Consider the following 23,449-nt stretch of genomic DNA (forward strand, 5'->3'; position numbering starts at 1 on the left):
ATACTTTCTGTGTGCAACAGTTCGAAGAGGGGCTAATCCATTCGCCGTCAGTAAGGTTCAAGCAAGAAATTTAAAACGTCTTCTTTGAAAGTCTTTTAAAGTCTTCTTGCGGTGTTATTCCTTTTCATCACTAGTCAGGTTTATATCAGTTACTTTATGTAAAAATTAACTTTCAGTAAATATGAACTGCTACCAAGCATTAAACACTTTTATTTTTACGCATGCAGACAATGTAATGACAGAGATCCACATTAAATAGTTGTACGATCATCCTATCAGCTTGTTTCCTAGATACGCTTGTTTACATAGTTGCGATTTAAAACAGAGCAATTCCGATGAGATTTACTGACTTATTTTACTTGAAGATTCAATGGATTATATTGGAATGCCTTCCAATCCTTCCATGACTTCCGTTGGGTAATGAGTGCAAGAATGATATGTCAAATTATCAGGCACCTTCTCCAGCATCGCAAATGCAACAGGCAAATTTTCCTGGATGTTTGAAGGAATTGGCAGTGGGCCTGATGAAAGCAAAAACATGGAGAGTGATCATGAGTGTGCTACATTAATTTTTCAATTTCAATGTCATGATGTTCAACTCCAGGTTCTAAGATTATCAATTATTATCCTTTTAGCGCGGTTTTCAATTGAGTGTCGAAAGTAATTTCACTTTTGCTTTGGTGTTGCTCTACTTCGCTCTGTAATTGGCCAGCAAAACACGTGCCACCTTCTCAACCAATCAGCAGCAAAACCAAAACCAAACATGCCTTGCTTGCACGCTATTTCCCTTGTTTGGCGTCGGTTAAATATTTTGCTTCGATTTCTGATTGGTGTATCACGCTTTTTGCGTCAGTTGTGATTGTCCAGAGTAATTACTTTGGTTTTACGACGCTGAAATGAAATCCGCTTAAACACTACTTTGTGTCTAGAGAAGTGCATTGATTAACGTCGTGAATTTGAAGCCTTTCGTTGCGTCTTAAAGGCCTAATGTGAACAGGGTGGGAAAATTAAATACTTTGGTTTAAAGGAAGTTAACCAATTATCGGTTTAATGAAGCGCGCTATAAACACCAACCCAATTTCTGCGGATTCCCCGGGGGCCCTCCCCTCCCCCCTCTTCCCCCTCGTAGGATAGCATGCAATCAAAACTTCAAACTGCACCGTTTGAAATCTGCATGCGCAATATGGTTTGAAATTAAACTGGTAGAGATGCATCCTCCCTGAATGAATATTCACAGTTCCGTAATGTGTAGATGGCTTTGGTGAATTGTGTTCAAAACAGGCGGCAATTGATGTTGAGAGCGAATCGTTTAAAAGGGGAAAAGCGAACTCGCTTTTATTTTGAGGTACCAAGCTGTAAAGACTCTGTATGACATTTTTGTGTTTTCTCGACTTCAATCTTGACTTGCTTCGCTTCCAGCGGTCAAAACTGCACATGCCATCTTACAAATGCATTCCAAGCAACTCTCAACTAACTCCGACTATTCTCAACTAACTAGAATCTTGAATGTTTACAATGATTTAGAAATCTTTGATTTAAACGATCGAAGTAAACCTAAATATGCTTACACGGTCGTACAATCCAATAACGGGTATCCCATGAAAACTCGGACAAAACAACAGTTTTAAAAAACGATGTTCAAATACAATGATGCAAGCCAATGGGTCAGCAAGAACCCCCTAGATTTGAATTAAGTGCACCCAATGGTTCATTTCGGTCGATATTTGTTCGGAAGCGGCCTTAATCGCCTCAGAAATTGGGATTTAGTAGTAAAGAAATGAAATCCCCTTTTTTGTTCGGCAAAATGTTTGTTTGAAATTTCCGGTATCGATGGTAAACTAATTCTTTTCGTTTTCAAAGGGGAAAATGTGTCGTTTAAAATGCGAAAAAGGGTTATACTGGACTTTTCGTAAAACAAACAACAGCTAGCTAGTAAATTAGAAAAAAAAAATTTGACTATCTCAAACTTTCTACAACTTACATTTTCAGCATCGGAAGAAATCAATGTCTATTCCAATTACACAAATATGTCTTTACAAGACCGGCAGGAAGCGATCAGCTAATCAGTAAGTTCTTAACTTAGTAATTTCATTATCATGACGCGGGATGCCCTGGAAGGCATACCGTGTTTAAAAACGGGTAGATTTCTTTTTGTTTCACGGGATGCCAGCAGAGCAGGCAGTGTCTAGGTTTGGCTCGGGTATCTCTTTTATTTCTTCGTCGTAGTCACAAATCTGCACATTTATTTATTCATTTAACTCTGCCCTCTCCTAGTAGGGATGTATTGTTCTGATTGTCTTCAACAAAAGCAGGCCAATTAAAATCCATTCTTGTCGCGTATATCGCGAGGGAAGGGACCCACTCACCCCTACCTGTGTGACGTCAAAGCATCATTTGATTTATTCATTAAACCTGGATTAAATTTGTGGTGGCCATATTGTTAACATGTTGTGGACTCAAGTGTGCCGTTTTCAAACGGAAAATTAACCATTTTGTAGCGGTAAATCGAAAGAATAACTTCTAAGAAGCACTCGACATTTAAAACGGTGGAAATTGGAGAGTTCCTGGCGAAGGAATCGTGCTTTGTTTGACAGTTTTAGAACCACGATGGGAGACTGAGAAGAGGTCATTGATAAGCTTACGTTATCGTAATGGAATTTTCGAAACTTACGGTACAAACATAAATAGCGTAACACAGTGGAAACAACATAACGCGATCTTCGTAACTCAAACTATTCTATTGGCAATCTGCAAAGCATGCAATTGGAATAAATGAATCAGCCACAGCATCACGTGTAAATGCCAGTATAGGCATCTTGTTAATCATTAAGACCACTAATGTAAGTTCTCGTTCGATTCCCCTGCATGTTTGGATCTCAAGATCAACATGACGGGCACAAGCTGTTACGTCAAACCACTAAAATAACTCAAACAAATAAGGAAATTATATTTCTCAACTATAGACAGAGCTGGGCATTCTGTTAATTTCTTACTCAGATCTTCTCATTCTTCAGTAGAGAACATCTGGCAAAATTCCTTTTAATTTGTCAGGAATGTGACACACAGCACAACTGCATATGCTCAACATTTGTAGCAAAAACACTTTGCCCAAGAATTGCCTAAGATGGATTTTCAAGGTCAATTGATTTTTTTTATAAATTTCGGTAACTGAATATAATATTTCACCCACCGTATTAAAAAAGATCAAGGATTTTAAGTTTCTGGGAAAGAAGAAAGTCGCCGCAAAAGTTTTGTTGACAATGTTCGCCAAGGTGCGTGCGCTCTCTTACCAAGCAAAAATTTTCACAAAAATTTTTAAGTTGGAAGTTGAGCGGCGATTATTTGTTAGTGAACCCTCGTAATTAATTAAATGGGTTCACGCTGAACATAAGAGTCAAATTGCTCTCCTGCCGCCTCCTGCAGTAACTTTCCTTATAGACGGAAATGAAAATGTCTCTTTGAACTTCCGATAAATCAAACAACCTTTATGAGAGTTTAACGCAAAGATAAACTTGAAAAAGAAAACTAGATATGCACTGATTTAATATTGCATAAGCTTACTTCGGCTATCGATTGTAGGTCGAAATAAAATGTTGAAAATTTTTCACATGCCAGCATCTACCTTTAAAACAGAGAGACGATACTATAAAAAAAATATATGTTATAAGAACTAATTGTCAGTTTAATGAAACTTTCAGTTTAAATCGATACAAGAAACACCTTTCACAGAAGGATTGAAGTGTCAAAATAATTTTTTTGTAAGTCATGCGTCTACGCGTGTGGAAAGCAAAGGTGAAAAAGATTGACGCGACTTAAATCGGACGATTTTCATAGACCGCAGTCAGATTGGAGAACCAATATACCAGATGTTTTCTCCGAAGACAATCATCCGGACATGAGAATAGATTTGATAGTGACTGAAAAGATGCCTGCGTTGCTTGAGTTCTGTTTTGCGGCTATGCTGGCTGTCACCCATTTTCAGTGTCACTTCAGCAAGCAGCCAAAAAACATATTTTAAACGTCAAAAAAATGTTTCAATTTTGTGAACAATAACCCTACTAGTGCACAGAAACTAGAATCATTCATCCCTGGCTGCAGATGGTTAGAGTTGAAATGGATTGCAACTTGAAAAAATTGACCGGTGCTTGCAAGTCCCTCTTATGTATCTTTTATAAATGGCTTAAACCTTTTTGAAGTTTATCCTTGTGCAAAGAATTTATTACATATTTTTTAGCCCACGCTGCGCTAAGAGCAATTTCATGTTTGAGAAGAAGTCCAAAGTCAAATAATTTAACTGTTCCGACAAACATACAGCAACATCTCCGTGATAGTGCCCTTTGAAGGTACGTTTAGTTACCGGGAATGGCTTTAATTTGTGAGTTGCTCTTCAGGGCCGGCAAGGTCGCGTATCTTGCGGCATAAGAAGCATAGTCGCGAATTCAAACTAAAGAAAAAGCGTCAGAAAGGTCAGTAGAGAAAAAATCGACAGTCTTAAATATGAACTCATAATTTGAAATAATGTTAGGGACATGGCTCCATTTTGTGTATCCACCTTTCAGGACGCAAGCGTATATTAAATGCTATTTGAGAATTATCGGCTTTCAACTAAAAGTATTTTTGGTTTTAATTTCGGGATACAACTTAGACGAGTGCTAGCTATTGCCCTGGCATATCTGGCGAACACTTCTATTTCTATTTTTTCTTTTTATTCCCCCTTACCTAATCATTCGAGAACACCAGACAAGAATATTAAAGATAAAATTTTCTAATATTTTTTTATTTTATTTTTTCTCCAGACGATTTTCGGACCATACGTTAATCTCTTTTAGATTCTTTAGTTGACATTTCCGGTCGCAGAAAACTTTTAGGAAACAGAAACCGTTCTCTCTGAAGTAATGAGGTTGCCATCGGTTTTTCGAGCATCCTAGAGCTTATAATAGCTTTCTAAACCACGTTTTCCGTTCCATGACGAAAAAGAGTTTTTTTCCCATGCTACTATCCTTTTAGGTACAAAAACTCCGAAGCCAAGAAGTCATCACTGAAGTTTTTCTTCACTGTACAATCAAAATTTCCAAAGTGATTCGTTCCTGATAAGAAACTATAACATTTCCTTTACCTTTGTCATCAGTTGATTCGGAATGCTCCTCCATCGCCTGGAGTGGGTCCTTCTCCTTTGCAAAAGAAATATTGAAAATGGTAAATACCTTGTAACAAGAAAAGAAGATGAAAGTCATCTCTTTAATCAGAGCAGTTGAATGTATTCATCCTCTCTTGATTTACAATAGCAAACAGTATGTACCTCGCCTTTCATAGACATTGTAGAACAGCTCACGACTCTGGAGAAAGCGTCAATTTTGGTTGACTGTTTCAAGCTGAACACTACTGCCTGAACAGTGAAAACAAGCAAGAAAATTTATTTAGAAGCATCTGTGCAGTAGTGAGATCAAATTTCGTGTTATTTGCCATGTCATGAGACTCTCACTCTGTCGCAATTTTCTTGCTTGTGATGTTGTGATCAGCACGTCTATCCGGAACATGTCCCGAACATGATCACAGCTTGTTTTAGCAGGTTTTAGATCGGCCCAAATTAAGTAACCCGTTGTGCCGTAACAATGATCAGCATCAAATTTCTCCCTGTACTATCAATGGTTTCTCAACCACTGATGTCATAAGAATAAAGGATATGATCACCGAAGGCGATTTTCTTGATATTTGAATAACTTCTCCCTAGCCGTAATTTCGTAGGAAAAGTATAGGGACAAGATAGGAGAATTTGTTCTTTTATATGAGGGTTTTAAGGGTTAATCTCGCCACGTTGCATGCTCATTTTCATTCGAACTAGATCGCACCATGAAATAAACACCAAACCGCGCCAAGAAACGTGTGATAAGGACACAAGAAATTTTGGAAACTTTTTTTGAAGCGCGATTTGTCTTTTGGCAAAGAAAGAACAGCTTGCAAACTCCTACACCAATTTTGACGAAGGTAAAAAAGTGTTGACAGGGCAATGCGACTCCAACTTTCCGCAAATAAATTTGTAACAAGGCCTCCATACCTTAGCTCTGCCGCTTAATGATGTTTATCTTAATCATGAAGGCAAAACTCAAATATACTGAATGGAGGTTTCTTAGTGATCATTCTGAGCCATTAGGATAAGTTTTTCATATGCCATTGGGTCCCCATTGGGTATGCTAGCTCTGTGGCATTTGTTTAGGATCACCGGCTCGGATTTACTGCAAGACATCAGACAGGGCTAAATAAATGCTTTCTATGAAGACATGGGATCCGTGGATTTCGTAACTCGTGATTTTATGATTATATGCTGTGAGATTGCAGGATGTTCGTTTATCATGTATATGACAGTCTAATAAACTGATCCAGGTCTGTACGAGACAGCGCTAAATATGTCATCCGATAAAGACAGGATCCGTAGAATTCGTTACTCGTGATTAATTCCATCATGCATGCTGATGCTATTTATCTACAGTAAGATTGCAGGGTGTTCGTTTATCACGTATATGAGAGAGTCTTTACAAAGTTGATCATTGTTGTCTCTCGCTTTCGAGAGCTTTAAGCTCTTGCAGTTGTTTTCAGCTTCGTGACTGAAAGACAATTTTTATGTTCCTCTTTGTTCAAGCTGAGGCTGAGAACTACTGTCTGCCTGAACATTAAAACAAGCAAGGAAATTTATTTAGAAGTATGTGTGCAGTAGTGAGATCAAATTTCGTGTTATTTGTCATGTCACGAGACTCACTTTGTCGCAATTTGCTTTTTTGTGATGTTGTGATCAGCACGTCTATTCTGAACATGTCCCGAACATGATCACAGTTTGTGTTAGCAGGTTTTAGATCGGCCGAAATTAAGTAACCCGTTGTGCCGTAGCAATGATCAGCATCAAATTTCTCCTTGTAATATCAGTGGTTTCTCAACCACTGCAGCCGATTTTCTTGATATTTGAATAACTTCTCCCTAGCCGTAATAATTTCATAAGAAAAGTATAGGGACAAGATAGGAGAATTTGTTCTTTAATATTAGGATTTCAAGGGTTAATCTCGCCCCGTTGCATGTTCATTTTCATTCGAAGTAAATCGCACCATGAAATAAACACCAAACCGCGCCAAGAAACGTGTGATAAGGACACAAGAAATTTTTGCAACTTTTGTTGAAGCGTGATTTGTCTTTTGGTGAAGAAAGAACAGCTTGCAAACTCCTACACCAATTTTGACGAAGGTTAAAAGGTGCTGACTGGCCAACGCGACTCCAGCAGTTTGGAAATAAAGTGTTATAAGGGCTCCATACCTTCAGCTCTGCCGGTTAATGATGTTTGTCGTAATCATGAAGGCAAAACTGAAATATACTGAATGGAGGTTTTCTTAATGATTATTTTGAGCCGTTAGGATAAGGTTTTCATATGCCACTGGCTATGCTAGCTAGGAGGACGGCAAAGAAATGAATCAAAATTTAAAATACACATGCGGAGCGATTGTTTTTGTTCAAATATTGTGGCTGCCGTCGTTGTTGCTTAAAAGGGTTCCCAGACATATTTGGGGCTCGGATAAAAATGTTTGAAGAATCATAACTCAGTCAATATTTTTTTTACTAAAATAATTCTTGCTCTTACAAGAATTTTGAGACTTTAACGCTTGGTTGTGGCCCGAAATATTAGAGCGTTTAAGGTGATTCCACCGAAAAAGAAGGAGTATTTAACTGAAATTGTCAAAGACTTGGTCCAGTTCATGACTATGTTATGAGCAATACAAAAATGCAATAAAAAATGGGGGTCACCGTGCTCGTTTTTGTGCAACATGGATGGCTATTATAGTAAATAGATGACCCACGAGGTTTATATTAGGAACGCTAGTGATCAGAAAAGGGAACCATCATTTCTAGAAAAATTAATTTCTTGCATTAAAATATCGAAGCAGTTTAACAAAATTTACTTTAGTCTTACACGAAAAACTATTTTAAATGAACTGGAATAAAGATTATGAAAGAAATTAAAGATTTTGCTGCGTGTGCACGTAAGCAGCACTACCTAAATACGTGCTTTTTAAAGCATTCAAATAAAAATATCTCAAAGTAAAGTACTAAACTTTTCTTTAAATCGCGATATATAGTGGTCAATCGTATGACATTTAAATTGATGCATAAAAAAATGGGGGTCACCGTGCTCTTTTAGAAGAAAAGGACCATTTATTTTCCTGTCGAGCTTAACCTCAATGAAATCCCGTAATGCAAGCATGCACACGGCTCCAAAACAAAATGTTCTCAATATAATTTCTCTGCGAATATTGGTGCTATCGAAAGGTTTAAAGTATATGCGTAAAGCTTGAAACACGTAACACAAAGAAAAGTTATTGAGTTTTGTCTGGAAGGAAACATTATTATTATTACTAGAAATACGTGACTCGCAAAACCTCGCGAAGCTGGGGCTGGGTGGAAAGCCCTCTTTACACGTATTGTAGCATCAAACGAGGAGATTAAAAGGCCCATAAGATTTTTTTTTATGAGCATAGTGTTTTCGTAGTTCCACGGGCTAGTTTGCGGTTGAAAATCTATTTCTGTCGCGACGTAATGTACAACGGGCGTGCAGCGCTGCCGTGTTCGATGAATTTATTTCCCACGGAAAATTATTTACCGCGGCCACAAAGCGTGTAATTTCTTTAATGCACTATTTCACAAAAAAAGATTTCTAAAAGAAAGGGAAAAGATTCTGGAGAGATAGTTCTGTATCCAGTCAATATTGATGAACATTGCAGTTGAAATTTGATCATGCATGCATATTTTTTTCGATGTATGCAAATTTTGCTCCAGACAACGCCAGACAGTCTGACGTCATTGTGCGGACACCTTCAAAGATATAAACATATATCAACATATATATATATATATATAACTAGAAATACGTGACTCGCAAAACCTCGCGAAGCTGGGGCTGGGTGGAAAGCCCTCTTTACTCGTATTGTAGCATCAAACGAGGAGATTAAAAGGCGCATAAGATTTTTTTTTGATGAGCATGGTGTTTTCGTAGTTCCACGGGCTAGTTTGCGGTTGAAAATCTATTTGTGACGCGACGTAATGTACAACGGGCGTGCAGCGCTGCCGTGTTCGATGAATTTATTTCCCACGGAAAATTATTTACCGCGGCCACAGAACGTGTAATTTCTTTAATGCAATCTTTCACAAAAAAGATTTCTAAAAGAAAGAGAAAAGATTCTGGAGAGATAGTTCTGTATCCAGTGAATATTGATAAACATTGCAGTTGAAATTTGATCATGCACGCATATTTTTTTCGATGTATGCAAATTTTGCTCCAGACGACGCCAGACAGTCTGACGTCATTGTGCGGACACCTTCAAAGATATAAACATATACACATATATATATATACTAGAAATACGTGACTCGCAAAACCTCGCGAAGCTGGGGCTGGGTGGAAAGCCCTCTTTCGTGTTGTAGCATCAAATGAGGAGATTAAAAGGTTTCTGAACATAGCAACTATTTTGATGAGCATGGTCTTTTCGTAGTTCCACGGGCTAGTTTGCGGTTAAAAATCTATTTCTGACGCGATGAAATGCACAACGGGCGTGAAGCGCTGTCGTGTTCGATGAATTTATTTCCCACGGAAAATTATTTTACCGCGGCCACAAAACGTGTAATTTCTTCAATGCAATCTTTCACAAAAAAAGATTTCTGGAAGAAAGGGAAAAGATTCTGGAGAGATAATTCTGCATCAGTGAATATTGATGAACAATTTGATCATGCACGCATATTTTTTCCGATGTATGCAAATTTTTTTCAGACGACGCCAGACAGTCTGACGTCATTGCGGACACCTTCAACTAAATATATAAACATACATATATATATATATATATATAAATATATTTTTCGCTCGAATTCGCGCGGCTTAGCTCCACTCGGGCCGGCTCGGCCCGACAAATTTATTAACCTCGCTACGCTCGGGCCTTCGGCCCTCGCTTCGCGAGGAATAAATATATTTTTCGCTCGAATTCGCGCGGCTTAGCTCCGCTCGGGCCGGCTCGGCCCGACAAATTTATTAACCTCGCTACGCTCGGGCCTTCGGCCCTCGCTTCGCGAGGAAATATATTTTTCGCTCGAATTCGCGCGGCTTAGCCGGCTCGGCCCGACAAATTTATTAACCTCGCTTCGCGAGGAATTATTATTATTATTATTATTATTATTATTATTATTATTATTATTATTATTATTATTATTATTATTATTATTATTATTATTATTATTATTATTATTATTATTATTATTATCTACGTCTGTACGAGACAGCGCCAAATATGTCATCCGATACAGCAGTAGTAACTGCGAGGATCTTTCTTCTATTTCAAAGTCGATCATTGTTGTCTCTCGCTTTCGAGAGCTTTGGGCTTTTGCAGTTGTTTTCAGCTCTGTTGCTTTGTGACTGAAAGACAATTTTTATGTTGTAATTAAGAGCTGACATGTATTTCCATTGTTTTGTGGGTTAGCTCGCATTCTATCTAGATGAGACGCCATGTGAACATTTTGCATGTTGATGACAGAAAATGAACTTGATTCAGCACTAGAAAACATTGCAAATTGATGTTGAATAGAGTGCTGCGACGTAAATGATCCCTGACCTCAAATGATCACCAAATATTGTGTATTACTTAACACATTGTAGCACTTGCCAACTATGGTCATGGTGCCGCACTGAATATTCGTCGTCCGTAGTCAGAACAGCTGAGATATCCTGCGATATACGTAATTTCGTGTGTCGGGAAGAAAAAAGGCAAAATAAAGATCGCCTCCAGCTTTTCTTCTATAAAACTGTGCTTTGTTACGATGAATTGAATAATAAAACAATTATCTTGTTCAATGTTGCAGAATATCCCCTAATTTTAGCCATCTTGGCCTAACGGCCTTCTCGGCTATAGTATTTAGTATATTCAGAAAATATATTTCAGAGTTGATTTTGGGAATTAAATAGTACCCACACTAAACAGAAAGCCTCGGCAAAACGTTCGAACATTGCAGTTGTAAAACGCAACCACTATATATGTGTTGTCCAGAAATGATTGGATATACTACTGAACGCTTTAACAGTAGCACTAGGGTGGAGACTCCAACCATTTACACGGAACATCCGGGGACACTGCCAATAATACGGGTTTTTCCCGTGAAACCGGTTTCGCTAGTCCGATTGTTAAGTACCTGCAGGGTTTTTCCCTCCACAGCGTGCGCATTAATTGGATTGTTCATGGTCACGTGTTCAGTCGAACGAAAGTGCTGACTCACTCACTAGATTTAAACCATTTACACTGAACATCTGGGAACAATGCGAATGATTCGAATTTTTCCCCATGAAAGCGGTTCGGCTAGTCCGTTTTTTACGTAACTGAAGGTTTTTCCCTCCACAGTGCGCGCGTTCATTGGTTAGTTCATGGTCACGTGTACACATATCAAACTCATTGCGACATTTGCCCTATGTGATGTAAGGTGACGCCGACTAATCCGGTGAAAATCGCTCTAAAAACCCGCTATTTTGGCAAAATATTGAAAAAGTCTCTTTCCTAAAGTATACGTAGAGTTTTGTTCCCAAATGTACCACCAGAAATAACTTGCACAATACCTAATCTACTATTGACAGAAAACTGGAGAGATTTTGTCACGATTAAGGCATGGCATTTTTATATTTTCTTGGGTCGTTTTGAAGTAAAAATTTAAAAGTTTGACCGGTCGGGAATCACTGTACCAAGGAAAACTGGGTTTACTCAAAAGCGCATGCTTGGAATAATAAATGTACACCCAAATTCAAATAGGGGAATAAATTTCCTGCATGTAAATTGTTGGGGTTTGCGTCGATTTCGGCATGGCAAAATGAGTTCAAAACCCCTTCATCTTATAATCTGTTTTCTCTTCGATTACGGCGTGACAGTGACTGCGGTAGTAAATAATTTTGAAGGAGAAAATGGTGTTTCAAATGCAAGAATCAGCCGAGATCACGAAGATCGAGAAGTAGGTATTTCAATTGAAAAGTTTTAGTTATTTGGGAGAAGTCATTCGTTAAAATGTTCCAAATGAAAAATGTTCATTATTTCTTCTATTTATTCTCGCATCTATTTCATTCATATCATTTTCTGCACTCAGTGCACTCACCGAAATTATTGAGAAAATTTTAAAGTAATCGCGCATCAAAGGAGTCGATGTTGTGGAAAGAAGTGGAAACGATAATTGACCAAATGAAAAACTGATCATCCATGTCCTTCTCTTTGCCAGTATAATCTGATTCTCCTTTTCCCTTTTCATCTCTTTTCTATTGTAATATTAATGATAATAAAAAATTACCTACAATTTACTTTAATTTTGATGTATAGCCTTATCTAAATCTGCGTTATTATGTAAAGTTAAGTTTTCCGTTTTCCAGCATGTTTGTAATTTACTGTAATTTTTTTCCATTATGTTCTCGTTTTCCGTTTTCCACCATGTTTGTAATTTACTGTAATTTTTTTTTCCATTATGTTCTCGTGCTCGTCTTGTCCCGCCTCGACTAGCTTTGTGGCTATTTGCGGGATAAGCCCTTTATATAATCTAAATCTGTAAAATAAATTGTTGTTGTTGTGTTGATAGCCGTATAATAATTGCCTTCAGGAAAAAATGTGTTTGCTAAAGAGCAAAGTGGATTCCGCGAAAAAAAAAAATAATAAAAAAGGGAGACCTGTGCGAGTGTCCGAACACTGCTTGATAAATGGAAATCAGCTAATGATGGCTGGACATATATTTCTACTCGCACTTCAGGGTAATCCCTGCGGCCAGACCAAAACTTAGTTTGATCAGTTATACAACTAACCGTAAAAAATACTGCTCCTGTCTTTTAAATATCCTCCGTCGTGAAGAAACATCTTTTCCAAACGAAGCTTAAGGGAAAGTAAATCCCTTTCACAGTCATTGAGTCACGCCACTCATCAAACTGACTGTAATCCACGAGATGAATTTTTATCTGTTTTCGCTCCTTATTCACGACTACAATCTCAACTTCATACAAATTCTTGTCTATTTTTGGCCGTGTTGCCACAAAACATTCACAGCGCCAATCTCGTACACAGTCACTGATCGTCCAAAACCTGTTTCGGAGGACGTGACATCCGCTTTCGGGTCGGTCTGTGACGTTGAGAACAGGGAGCAGGCGCAGTGGCAATTTACTTCATGTACAACTACCCAAGGCGAGGCAAATGCCCTCTTTTGTGGGAAGTGATATGTAACGCGAGGGGGGAGAGTTAAACCATTAACACAGAACATCCGGATGGAATGGAACACTGCGAATTTAAAAATTTAGTTATGGTACAGCCCATTTAATTAAAATGTTTCTAAACTAAATCCACGAAGAATAGTTTCTTCACCTTCTAAGTAATGATTTATCAAAAATTGCTAACTGCTGGGAATAAAATTTCCAAATTGTAAAACACCGTAAATCGAAAGTCGTCAATTTACTTTAAGTTATCAACTTAGTTGATAAACCGGCAAAAATTTAACACAGTCAATTGTACATCCCCACCCCCCCTTCAATCCCACATGGCAGCTTTGATATCTCAATACCCAAGGTAAGTAAGCCAATCCGAATACTCTGTTCCACTGAGTAATAAAAAATAAACCTCGGTGAGAGATTTGAAGGGTTAATATAACGTTCCCTTTTGTTCATAAACTGTAAATGGGTGTTGGTTCCAATTGCATATATGTTATGAAAATCGTAGTTTGAACAGCGAATAAAAGAATTAATAAGTGAGACACCATTCGGTTATGTGCGCAACTTTGGATAACCAGCTGCGAACAGAAAGCCTGAAAACAATTTCTAGCTAGAACTGAATTCAAATAATCTATGACCTCTGCGATACTGGTGCATTGCTCTACCAACTGAGCTAATTACAAGGAGCCATATTTACTCTGGTAAACGAAAATTACAAACCAAACATTGAATTCGATGGAAGAGCAAAACTTACAACAATTTTAGTCCCTAAACTATTTATTTATTCAACAAATAACCGGATAAACGTTTGGTTTTGTTGTTACCGATAGTTAAAATTTTAGACAGGATTTAAATTGAATGTTCACTACAGCCGCGTGTTGTATAAGAATCCGGCAAGTATACTCTTAATACTAATATATTATTTACTTTCAAATAAATCAAACTATCCTCCTAACAGATATCAAGATATTTCTGACGCCATCTAAGTTAAAATCCGTCTAGTCAATGATAAAGCATCAATGTCACTGTAGCTGCCCTTTGACAAATAGACTTCCAACACAATTTCAGAACGGAATCTAGATGATTCTAACTGGTTCACTGTAATTGCAAAGTAGAAGGATACTTTTTGTGTGCAACAGTTCGAAAAGGGGGTTAATCCATTCGCCGCCAGTAGGGTTATAGCAAGAAATTAAAAACATACGTTAAGTCTTCTTGCGGTCTTATTTCTCTTATCACCAATCAGGTGATATCGACACAGCGGCAAAACGAGTGCGCATGCTACGAAGATTTGTGATTCAAGCGTGAATCGATTACGAATGCTCCACTTCAATCGCCAAATTCACACCTGTTACCACAATAGTTTTTTCCTGTTGAATAAAATATGTGATGAAGGAAGTTCGAAGGAACCTTCCCTGAAAGCGACAACCTTATCTATTTTGATTTGGGCTTATCCACGCGAAATGAGAACAAGCAATGGGAATTTTAAAAATGCCGCCATTTCGCCGCGTAAGATTGCTCACGCGTGACGAACATCCGCATTCATTTTGTCACTGTGTTGGTTATATCAGTTACTTTATGTAAAAATTAACTTTTAGTAAATATGAACTACTACCAAGTATTAAACACTTTTATTTTTACGCATGAAGACAATGTAATGACAGAGATCCACATATAATAGTTGTACGATTACCCGATCAGCATGTTTCCTAGATTCGCTTGTTTAAAAGTAATTTCGATGACATTTACTGACTTATTTTACTGAAAAATTCAACGGATTTTAAATTCTTATAGGGCAGCCATAATTTTACATTATTACTTATGATGTATGTTTTCCGTGTGATCGAATGAAAAAGCAGTGTGAGAACGACATCTCAACTTGTCGGGTACCTTCTCCAACATGGCAAATGCAACAGGCAAATTTTCCTGGATGTTTGAAGGCACTGGCAGTGGGCCTGAAGAAAGCAAAAAGATGGAGAGTTATCATGAGTGTGCTGCATTGATTTTTCAATTTTAATGTCATGATGTTCAACTCCAGTTTCTAGGATTACCAATTATTGTCCTTTTAGCGCAGTTTTCAATTGAGTGTCGAAAGTAATTTTACGTTTACTTTGGTGCTGCTTTACTTCGCTCTGTAATTGGCCAGCAAAACACGTGCCACCTTCTTAATCAATGAGCAGCAAAACCAAAACCAAACATGCCTTGCTCACACGCGTTTGCCTTCGTTTGGCGTCGGTTACATATATTTGCTTCGATTTCTGATTGGTCCATTGCGCTTTTTGCGTCAGTTGCGATTGGCCAGAGTAATTACTTTGGTTTTGGTTTTAAGACCCTGAAATGAAAACCGCTCTAATTAAACACTACTTTGTGCCTAGAGAAGTGCATTGATTAACATCGTGAATTTGAAGCCTTTCCTTGGGTCTTCAGGGCCTAATGTGAACAGGTTGGGAAAATGAAGGTTTAATGAAACGCGCTACAAACACCAACCCAATTTCCCAATTTCTGCGGATATCCCTCCTCCCCCTTCCCCCCCCCCCCCCCCGCTTTCCCCTCGCAGGAAAGCTTGCCACCAAAACGACAAACTGCACCGTGCGAAATCTGCATGTGCAATATAGTTTGAAATTAAACTGGCAGAAATGCATCCTCCCTGCATGAATGAATTCATAGTTCCAGAACGTGTGGATGACTCTGATGAATTGTGTCCAACTGATAAATGAATCAGCTACAGCAGCACACGTAAATGCCAGTATAGGCATCTTGTTAATCATTAAGACCACTAATGTAAGTTCTCGTTCGATTCCCCTGCATGTTTGGATCTCAAGATCAACATGACGGTCACAAGCTGTTACGTCAAACCACTAAAATAACTCAAACAAATAAGGAAATTATATTTCTCAACTATAGACAGAGCCGGGCATTCTGTTAATTTCTTACTCAGATCAAATGATCAGATCTCAGATCATTCTTCAGTAGAGAACATCTGGCAAAATTCCTTTTAATTTGTCAGGAATGTGACACACAGCACAACTGCATATGCTCAACATTTGTAGCAAAAACACTTTGCCCAAGAATTGCCTAAGGGGGTGTTTACATGTGAAAACTCGCCCCGGTGCAAGTTTGATACCGGTATGACATTGCGATTTCATACCGTGTTTACATGAACGGACACTTCATTTCGATCGACGTGATTGTGACGCCCAGGTGACGCCATATTGGATTGGATATCGAAGACTGCGCATGTGCTACCCGTTCTAGACTCCCAGGAGAGTGATTTCATGCCGGAGCGAGCAGCCGTATCGCGTTTACATGACATCGGGATGAGTTTTCGTACCGGAATGAAAATCTCGCCCCGTTACAGTTACCGGGGTGAACTCGCACCGGTATAACTCGCTCTGGTACAAGATGTTGTGCTGGTATCATGTAAACGAATACAGAACCACAAGAGGGAACTGGAGTGAACTCGTACCGGAATGAAAGTCGCGCCGGTACCATGTAAACACCCCCTAAGATGGATTTTCAAGGTCAATTGATTTTTTTTTATAAATTTCAGTAACTGAATATAATATTTCACCCACCGTATTAAAAAAGATCAAGGATTTTAAGTTTCTGGGAAAGAAGAAAGTCGCCGCAAAAGTTTTGTTGACAATGTTCGCCAAGGTGCGTGCGCTCTCTTACCAAGCAAAAATTTTCACAAAAATTTTTAAGTTGGAAGTTGAGCGGCGATTATTTGTTAGTGAACCCTCGTAATTAATTAAATGGGTTCACGCTGAACATAAGAGTCAAATTGCTCTCCTGCCGCCTCCTGCAGTAACTTTCCTTATAGACGGAAATGAGAATGTCTCTTTGAACTTCCGGTAAATCAAACAACCTTTATGAGAGTTAAACGCAAAGATAAACTTGAAAAAGAAAACTAGATATGCACTGATTTAATATTGCATAAGCTTACTTCGGCTATCGATTGTAGGTCGAAATAAAATGTTGAAAATTTTTCACATGCCAGCATCTACCTTTATAACAGAGAGACGATACTATAAAAAAATATATGTTATAAGAACTAATTGTCAGTTTAATGAAACTTTCAGTTTAAATCGATACAAGAAACACCTTTCACAGAAGGATTGAAGTGTCAAAATAATTTTTTTGTAAGTCATGCGTCTACGCGTGTGGAAAGCAAAGGTGAAAAAGATTGACGCGACTTAAATCGGACGATTTTCATAGACCGCAGTCAGATTGGAGAACCAATAAACCAGATGTTTTCTCCGAAGACAAACATCCGGACATGAGAATAGATTTGATAGTGACTGAAAAGATGCCTGCGTTGCTTGAGTTCTGTTTTGCGGCTATGCTGGCTTCATAAAGGGTGTCACCCATTTTCAGTGTCACTTCAGCGAGCAGCCAAAAAACATATTTTAAACGTCAAAAAAATGTTTCAGTTTTGTGAACAATAACCCTACTAGTGCACAAAAACTAGAATCATTCATCCTTGGCTGCAGATGGTTAGAGTTGAAATGGATTGCAACTTGAAAAAATTGACCTGTGCTTGCAAGTCCCTCTTATGTATCTTTTATAAATGGCTTAAACCTTTTTGAAGTTTATCCTTGTGCAAAGAATTTATTACATTTTTTTAGCCCACGCTGCTCCAAGAGCAATTTCATGTTTGAGAAGAAGTCCAAAGTCAAATAATTTAACAGTTCCGACAAACATACAACAATATGTCTGTGATAGTGCCCTTTGAAGGTACGTTTAGTTACCGGGAATGGCTTTAATTTGTGAGTTGCTCTTCAGGGCCGGCAAGGTCGCGTATCTTGCGGCATAAGAAGCATAGTCGCGAATTCAAACTAAAGAAAAAGCGTCAGAAAGGTCAGTAGAGAAAAAATCGACAGTCTTAAATATGAACTCATAATTTGAAATAATGTTAGGGACATGGCTCCATTTTGTGTTTCCACCTTTCAGGACGCAAGCGTATATTAAATGCTATTTGAGAATTATCGGCTTTCAACTAAAAGTATTTTTGGTTTTAATTTCGGGATACAACTTAGACGAGTGCTAGCTATTGCCCTGACATATCTGACGAACTCTTCTATTTCTATTTTTTCTTTTTATTCCCCCTTACCTAATCATTCGAGAACACCAGACAAGAATATTAACGATAAAATTTTCTAATATGTTTTTATTTTATTTTTTCTCCAGACGATTTTCGGACCATACGTTAATCTCTTTTAGATTCTTTAGTTGACATTTCCGGTCGCAGAAAACTTTTAGGAAACAGAAACCGTTCTCTCTGAAGTAATGAAGTTGCCATCGGTTTTTCGAGCATCCTAGAGCTTATAATAGCTTTCTAAACCACGTTTTCCGTTCCATGACGAAAAAGAGTTTTTTTCCCATGCTACTATCCTTTTAGGTACAAAAACTCCGAAGCCAAGAAGTCATCACTAAAGTTTTTCTTCACTGTACAATCAAAATTTCCAAAGTGATTCGTTCCTGATAAGAAGCTATAATATTTCCTTTACCTTTGTCATCAGTTGATTCGGAATGCTCCTCCATCGCTTGGAGTGGGTCCTTGTCCTGTGCAAAAGAAATATTGGAAATGTTATTAGAGGTAACTGAATACCTTGTAACAAGATGAAAGTCATCTCTTTAATCAGAGCAGTTGAATGTATTCATCCTCTCTTGATTTACAATAGCAAACAATATGTACCTCGCCTGTCATAGACATTGTAGAATAGCTCACGACTCTGGAGAAAACGTCAGTGTTGGTTGTCTGTTTCAAGCTGAGCACTACTGCCTGAACAGTTAAAACAAGCAAGAATATTTAGAAGTTTGTGTGCAGTAGTGAGATCAAATTTCGTGTTATTTGTCATGTCATGAGGCTCACTCTATAGCAATTATCTCGCACGTCTATCCGGACCATGTCCAGAACATGATCACAGTTTGTTTTAGCAGGTTTTTGGATCGGCCCAAATTAAGTAACCCGTTATGCCGTACAATGATCAGCATCAAATTTCTCCTTGTAAGATCAATGGTTTCTCAACCCCTCAGGTCATGCGAATTAAGGATGTGAACACCGAAGGTGATTTTCTTGATATTTGAATAACTTCTGCCCATTAATTTCATAAGAAAAGTATAGGGACAAGATAGGAGATTCTGTTCTGTAACATTAGGGTTTAAAGAGTTAATCTCGCCCCTTTGCATGCTTACTTGTTTTTATGTGTGCAGCAGTGAGATCAAATTTCGTGTTATTTGTCATGTCATGAGGCTCACTCTATCGCAATTTTCTTGCTTGAGATGTTGTGATCAGCACGTCTATTCGGAACATGTCCAGAACATGATCACAGTTTGTTTTAGCAGGTTTTCGGATCGGCCCAAATTAAGTAACCCTTTTTGCCGTAACAATGATCAGCATCAAATTTCTCCTTGTAATATCAATGGTTTCTCAACCACTGATGTCATAAGAATAAAGGATATGATCACCGAAGGCGATTTTCTTGATATTTGAATAACTTCTCCCTAGCCGTAATTTCGTAAGAAAAGTATAGGGACAAGATAGGAGAATTTGTTCTTTTATATAAGGGTTTTAAGGGTTAATCTCGCCACGTTGCATGCTCATTTTCATTCGAACTAGATCGCACCATGAAATAAACACCAAACCGCGCCAAGAAACGTGTGATAAGGACACAAGAAATTTTGGAAACTTTTTTTGAAGCGTGATTTGTCTTTTGGTAAAAAAAGAACAGCTTGCAAACTCCTACACCAATTTTGACGAAGGTTAAAAAGTGTTGACAGGGCAATGCGACTCCAGCAGTTCGCAAATAAATTTGTAATAAGCCTTCATACCTTAGCTCTGCCGCTTAATGACGTTTATCTTAATCATGAAGGCAAAACTCAAATATACTGAATGGAGGTTTTCTTAGTGATCATTCTGAGCCGTTCTGAGGATAAGTTTTTCATATGCCATTGGGTCCCCATTGGGTATGCTAGCTCTGTGGCATTTGTTTAGGTTTACCCGCTCGGATTTACTGCAAGACATCAGACAGGGCTAAATAAATGCTTTCTATGAAGACATGGGATCTGTGGATTTCGTAACTCGTGATTTCATGATTATATGCTGTGAGATTGCAGGATGTTCGTTTATCATGTATGACAGTCTAATAAACTGATCCAGGTCTTTACGAGACAGCGCTAAATATGTCATCCGATAAAGACATAGGATCCGTAGAATTCGTTACTCGTGATTCCATATGCATGCTGATGCTATTTATCTACAGTAAGATTGCAGGGTGTTCGTTTATCACGTATATGAGAGTCTTTACAAAGTTGATCATTGTTGTCTCTCGCTTTCGAGAGCTTTGGGCTCTTGAAGTTGTTTTCAGCTCTGTTGCTTCGTGACTGAAAGACAATATTTATGTTCCTCTTTGTTCAAGCTGAGGCTAAGAACTACTGTCTGCCTCAACATTAAAACAAGCAAGAAAATTTATTTAGAAGTATGTGTGCAGTAGTGAGATCAAATTTCGTGTTATTTGTCATGTCATGAGACTCACTCTGTCGCATTTTTCTTGCTTGTGATGTTGTGATCAGCACGTCTATTCGGAACATGTCCAGAACATGATCACAGTTTGTTTTAGCAGGTTTTCGGATCGGCCCAAATAATGTAACCCTTTGTGTCGTACACCCATTCTCAGCTAACAGGGACCATTGATGTCACGCCTCTTTATGTCTTCTTTTTTAACAAACCTCGCCCTCTCTAACACAGAAAGGCATTTTCTTTTCATCCTCAACATCAAAGAAGTTAACCGGAAAAATTTTGTTGAATTAACCTGTCGAGAAATTTTTTTGTGCATATTTATGTTACCCCAAGTAGTTAAAAATAGGGTGTCCCACGGCAAAAATTTTAACTTCGAGTAAGTTTTTTATCAATACACGCTTTGAAGATTGCACTAAAGATCGTGCCTATTTCAAACTCTTACTCATAAGTTTGTAAATATAACAATTGTAAGCTTTGCAGCCTTTTTGTCTTCTGGAAATTTTATAAAGAGTTGGTGTCCCACGATTTTAGGTAAATTACGTTACTATGTTTGCAGGGCATGTTATTCGCTGGCTTATTTTATAATACTCGTATGCTTTTTGCATTTTTACCCCTCTTTTATATTTACTTCAATGTAGCTGGCACATCTAGTTGACTATCCCGACATATTTCGAAACAAACATTAAACTAGTCAGTGATTGGGTTATTTTCTTTTTGGACCGTAACGTTACGTTACTATGTTTTATTGTAATATCTTACGTACAAAATACAGCAAGTCGGTAACTGGTGTTCGGAAGAAACTTGCCTACTAGGAACTCAAGAAATGATATAGCAGTTCTGCTATTACTGTCATTTTATAATCTTTAGAGAAGATAAAAAGGACAATGTAAATTACGTTACGGTAACGTATTTTACCACGAATGACATAAGATGACTGTGTGACGGCGTTACACAGGAATGTCTTGACCAAATAGCGTGAGTTTAGGCGTGGGGTGTAATATTACTTGAGATGACGCAACCAAAGCGGCTTTCCTAGCCTTTTTGACCTCATGCTAAGACCGCTTAGGAATCACTCCAACTAGAAAAAGGTTCTATCGAGACAGTGACTGTTTTGACTGAAATTTAAAGTAAGCGCAAATGGAAATCAATGTTTTTCTCTTCTATGTAAGCTATTGCTGCACTATTTATGCGAGAAACAGCGGTATGAATTAATCAAGCAAGAGACATTGCCCAATTTGGCAATAATTGCGACGGTAACGTAATTTACAATGAAAATGAATATCAATTATATCAAACGAATTGGAGAAAACAGCTTTCCAGTTGACTGATTTTTAAGTTTATCGAGAATGTAGAAGCATGATTTGAGACTCTTTAATCTCTCTTGCATTTTTATGGCTTTTGGATCTCGTTTTCAGTATGTTGCCTCTGAAAAATAGTTACAGGGTTTTTCCCACTCAGTACACTCTTAGCATTCACAAGCTTGTCCAACATGGCAGTCCAACAACAAGATCCGCTCCAATACTTTATACGCACGTAAAATGCAAAATTTATTGTTCACGGACGTGGCATAAACAAGACCTAAAATCCAGAAAGCGTAGACAGAGCGAAAAAAGTCCAAGGAAGGTAGCACTTATCTGGAACTAAGAAGTCAAACAAATGCAAAAATACTATCGGCGCACAACTGAACTTTCGAGAACTGAATATTTAGAAAATAGACGAGAAGGGGTAAAAACTAATCTCTCAGAAATTACATTAGTATTTGTGACAATAAAAACGAAACAGCACGTTTGTCTGGCAAAATTGTTATGCTTAAGTTATCAGTAACTTCACAACTTAAATGTTTTGTTCAAGTTAATAGTTTTGATCTAAAATGGACAGCAAAAGTTCACATTTTATTAAAAGATGATAGCTCGGATCATAAATTGAGCTAAAACTGTGATCCTGCATGGTAATCAATGGATAGATGTTACAAGAAAGTAAAATCGAGCAATATTGTAACAGTGTAAACTACGTTACTTTTCGGTATGTAAATTACGTTACCATGTTTCAGGCACTTTCCGGTATTGTTCGAGCAAAGCTTACCAATCAAATAGTCTGTTACTAAAATCGTCACTTTATAACGTTTATATTACTGGGACTGTGGGCTCAAACTTCGCAGAAGTAAAGAAATAAAAAACAAAATAAAAGTAATTAAACTTCTTACGGATAAAAATAGGAATTTGGTTGTAGAATTGTGGGGAAATTATACCTGTCATATTTCACTTAAGCCCAAATGACGAAATAAAACTATTTTTCTTGTATCTATGTTATCTAAAAATGATAACATCGAAATTTTTAAAGGCATCTGTTCTCTGTCTCCGTAACTTTTCTTTTAGCAGTCCTAGAAAAAAACATGTATTTTTTTGTCAAAGGGGGGTCGAACATTTTTTCCTATAATTCAAAAACCGCTTGGACGTTTCTTGTCCAAATTTAGGAAACGAAAATTTAAATAATAACCAATTCAAAAATTCTAGTGAAAAGTGGATCGGAGATACTTTTTTTTTTCGACTTTTCAAACTGCTAATGGTCCCTGTTAGCTGAGAATGGGTGCGTAATAATGATCAGTATCAAATTTCTCCTTGTAATATCAATGGTTTCTCAACCTCTCAGGTCATGCGAATTAAGGATATGAACACCGAAGGTGATTTTCT

The 23,449-nt window shown here is 37.8% G+C and overlaps 2 protein-coding genes and 1 long non-coding RNA gene across 5 annotated transcripts in view; all 3 read right to left on the reverse strand.

The window, feature by feature from the left end:
- LOC146457381 (uncharacterized) overlaps positions 1-5,447 on the reverse strand; it is a 35,119-nt gene extending 29,672 nt beyond the window's left edge. The window contains exon 1 of the long non-coding RNA XR_014858488.1: positions 5,299-5,447. This is a non-coding gene — a long non-coding RNA (uncharacterized LOC146457381). The remainder of the gene's footprint in view (positions 1-5,298) is intronic.
- The window catches only part of LOC146457382 (uncharacterized), a 35,863-nt gene extending 17,123 nt beyond the window's left edge, over positions 1-18,740 (reverse strand). The window contains exon 1 of the mRNA XM_085091983.1: positions 17,605-18,740. The gene's annotated coding sequence lies outside the window, so the exon portion shown is untranslated. The remainder of the gene's footprint in view (positions 1-17,604) is intronic.
- The window catches only part of LOC146457383 (uncharacterized), a 26,667-nt gene extending 7,226 nt beyond the window's left edge, over positions 1-19,441 (reverse strand). The window contains exons 1-4 of one of the 3 annotated variants that reach the window (XM_085092007.1): positions 19,113-19,163; positions 18,936-19,022; positions 18,748-18,802; positions 195-521 (exon numbers count right to left, since the gene is read on the reverse strand). In XM_085092007.1, coding sequence (XP_084948133.1) covers positions 376-521; positions 18,748-18,802; positions 18,936-19,022; positions 19,113-19,148 — 324 coding nt within the window. In that variant the 5' untranslated portion in view covers positions 19,149-19,163 and the 3' untranslated portion in view covers positions 195-375. Of the gene's footprint in view, positions 1-194; positions 522-14,853; positions 15,193-18,747; positions 18,803-18,935; positions 19,023-19,112 lie in introns of those variants that run through there. The other 2 variants (XM_085092008.1, XM_085092006.1) reach the window with 2 other exon arrangements.
- Between the last annotated feature and the right edge of the window lie 4,008 nt (positions 19,442-23,449).

Source organism: Pavona decussata, unplaced genomic scaffold (assembly GCF_977016875.1).
Source record: "Pavona decussata unplaced genomic scaffold, jaPavDecu1.1 SCAFFOLD_244, whole genome shotgun sequence".
Lineage (NCBI taxonomy): Eukaryota > Metazoa > Cnidaria > Anthozoa > Scleractinia > Agariciidae > Pavona > Pavona decussata.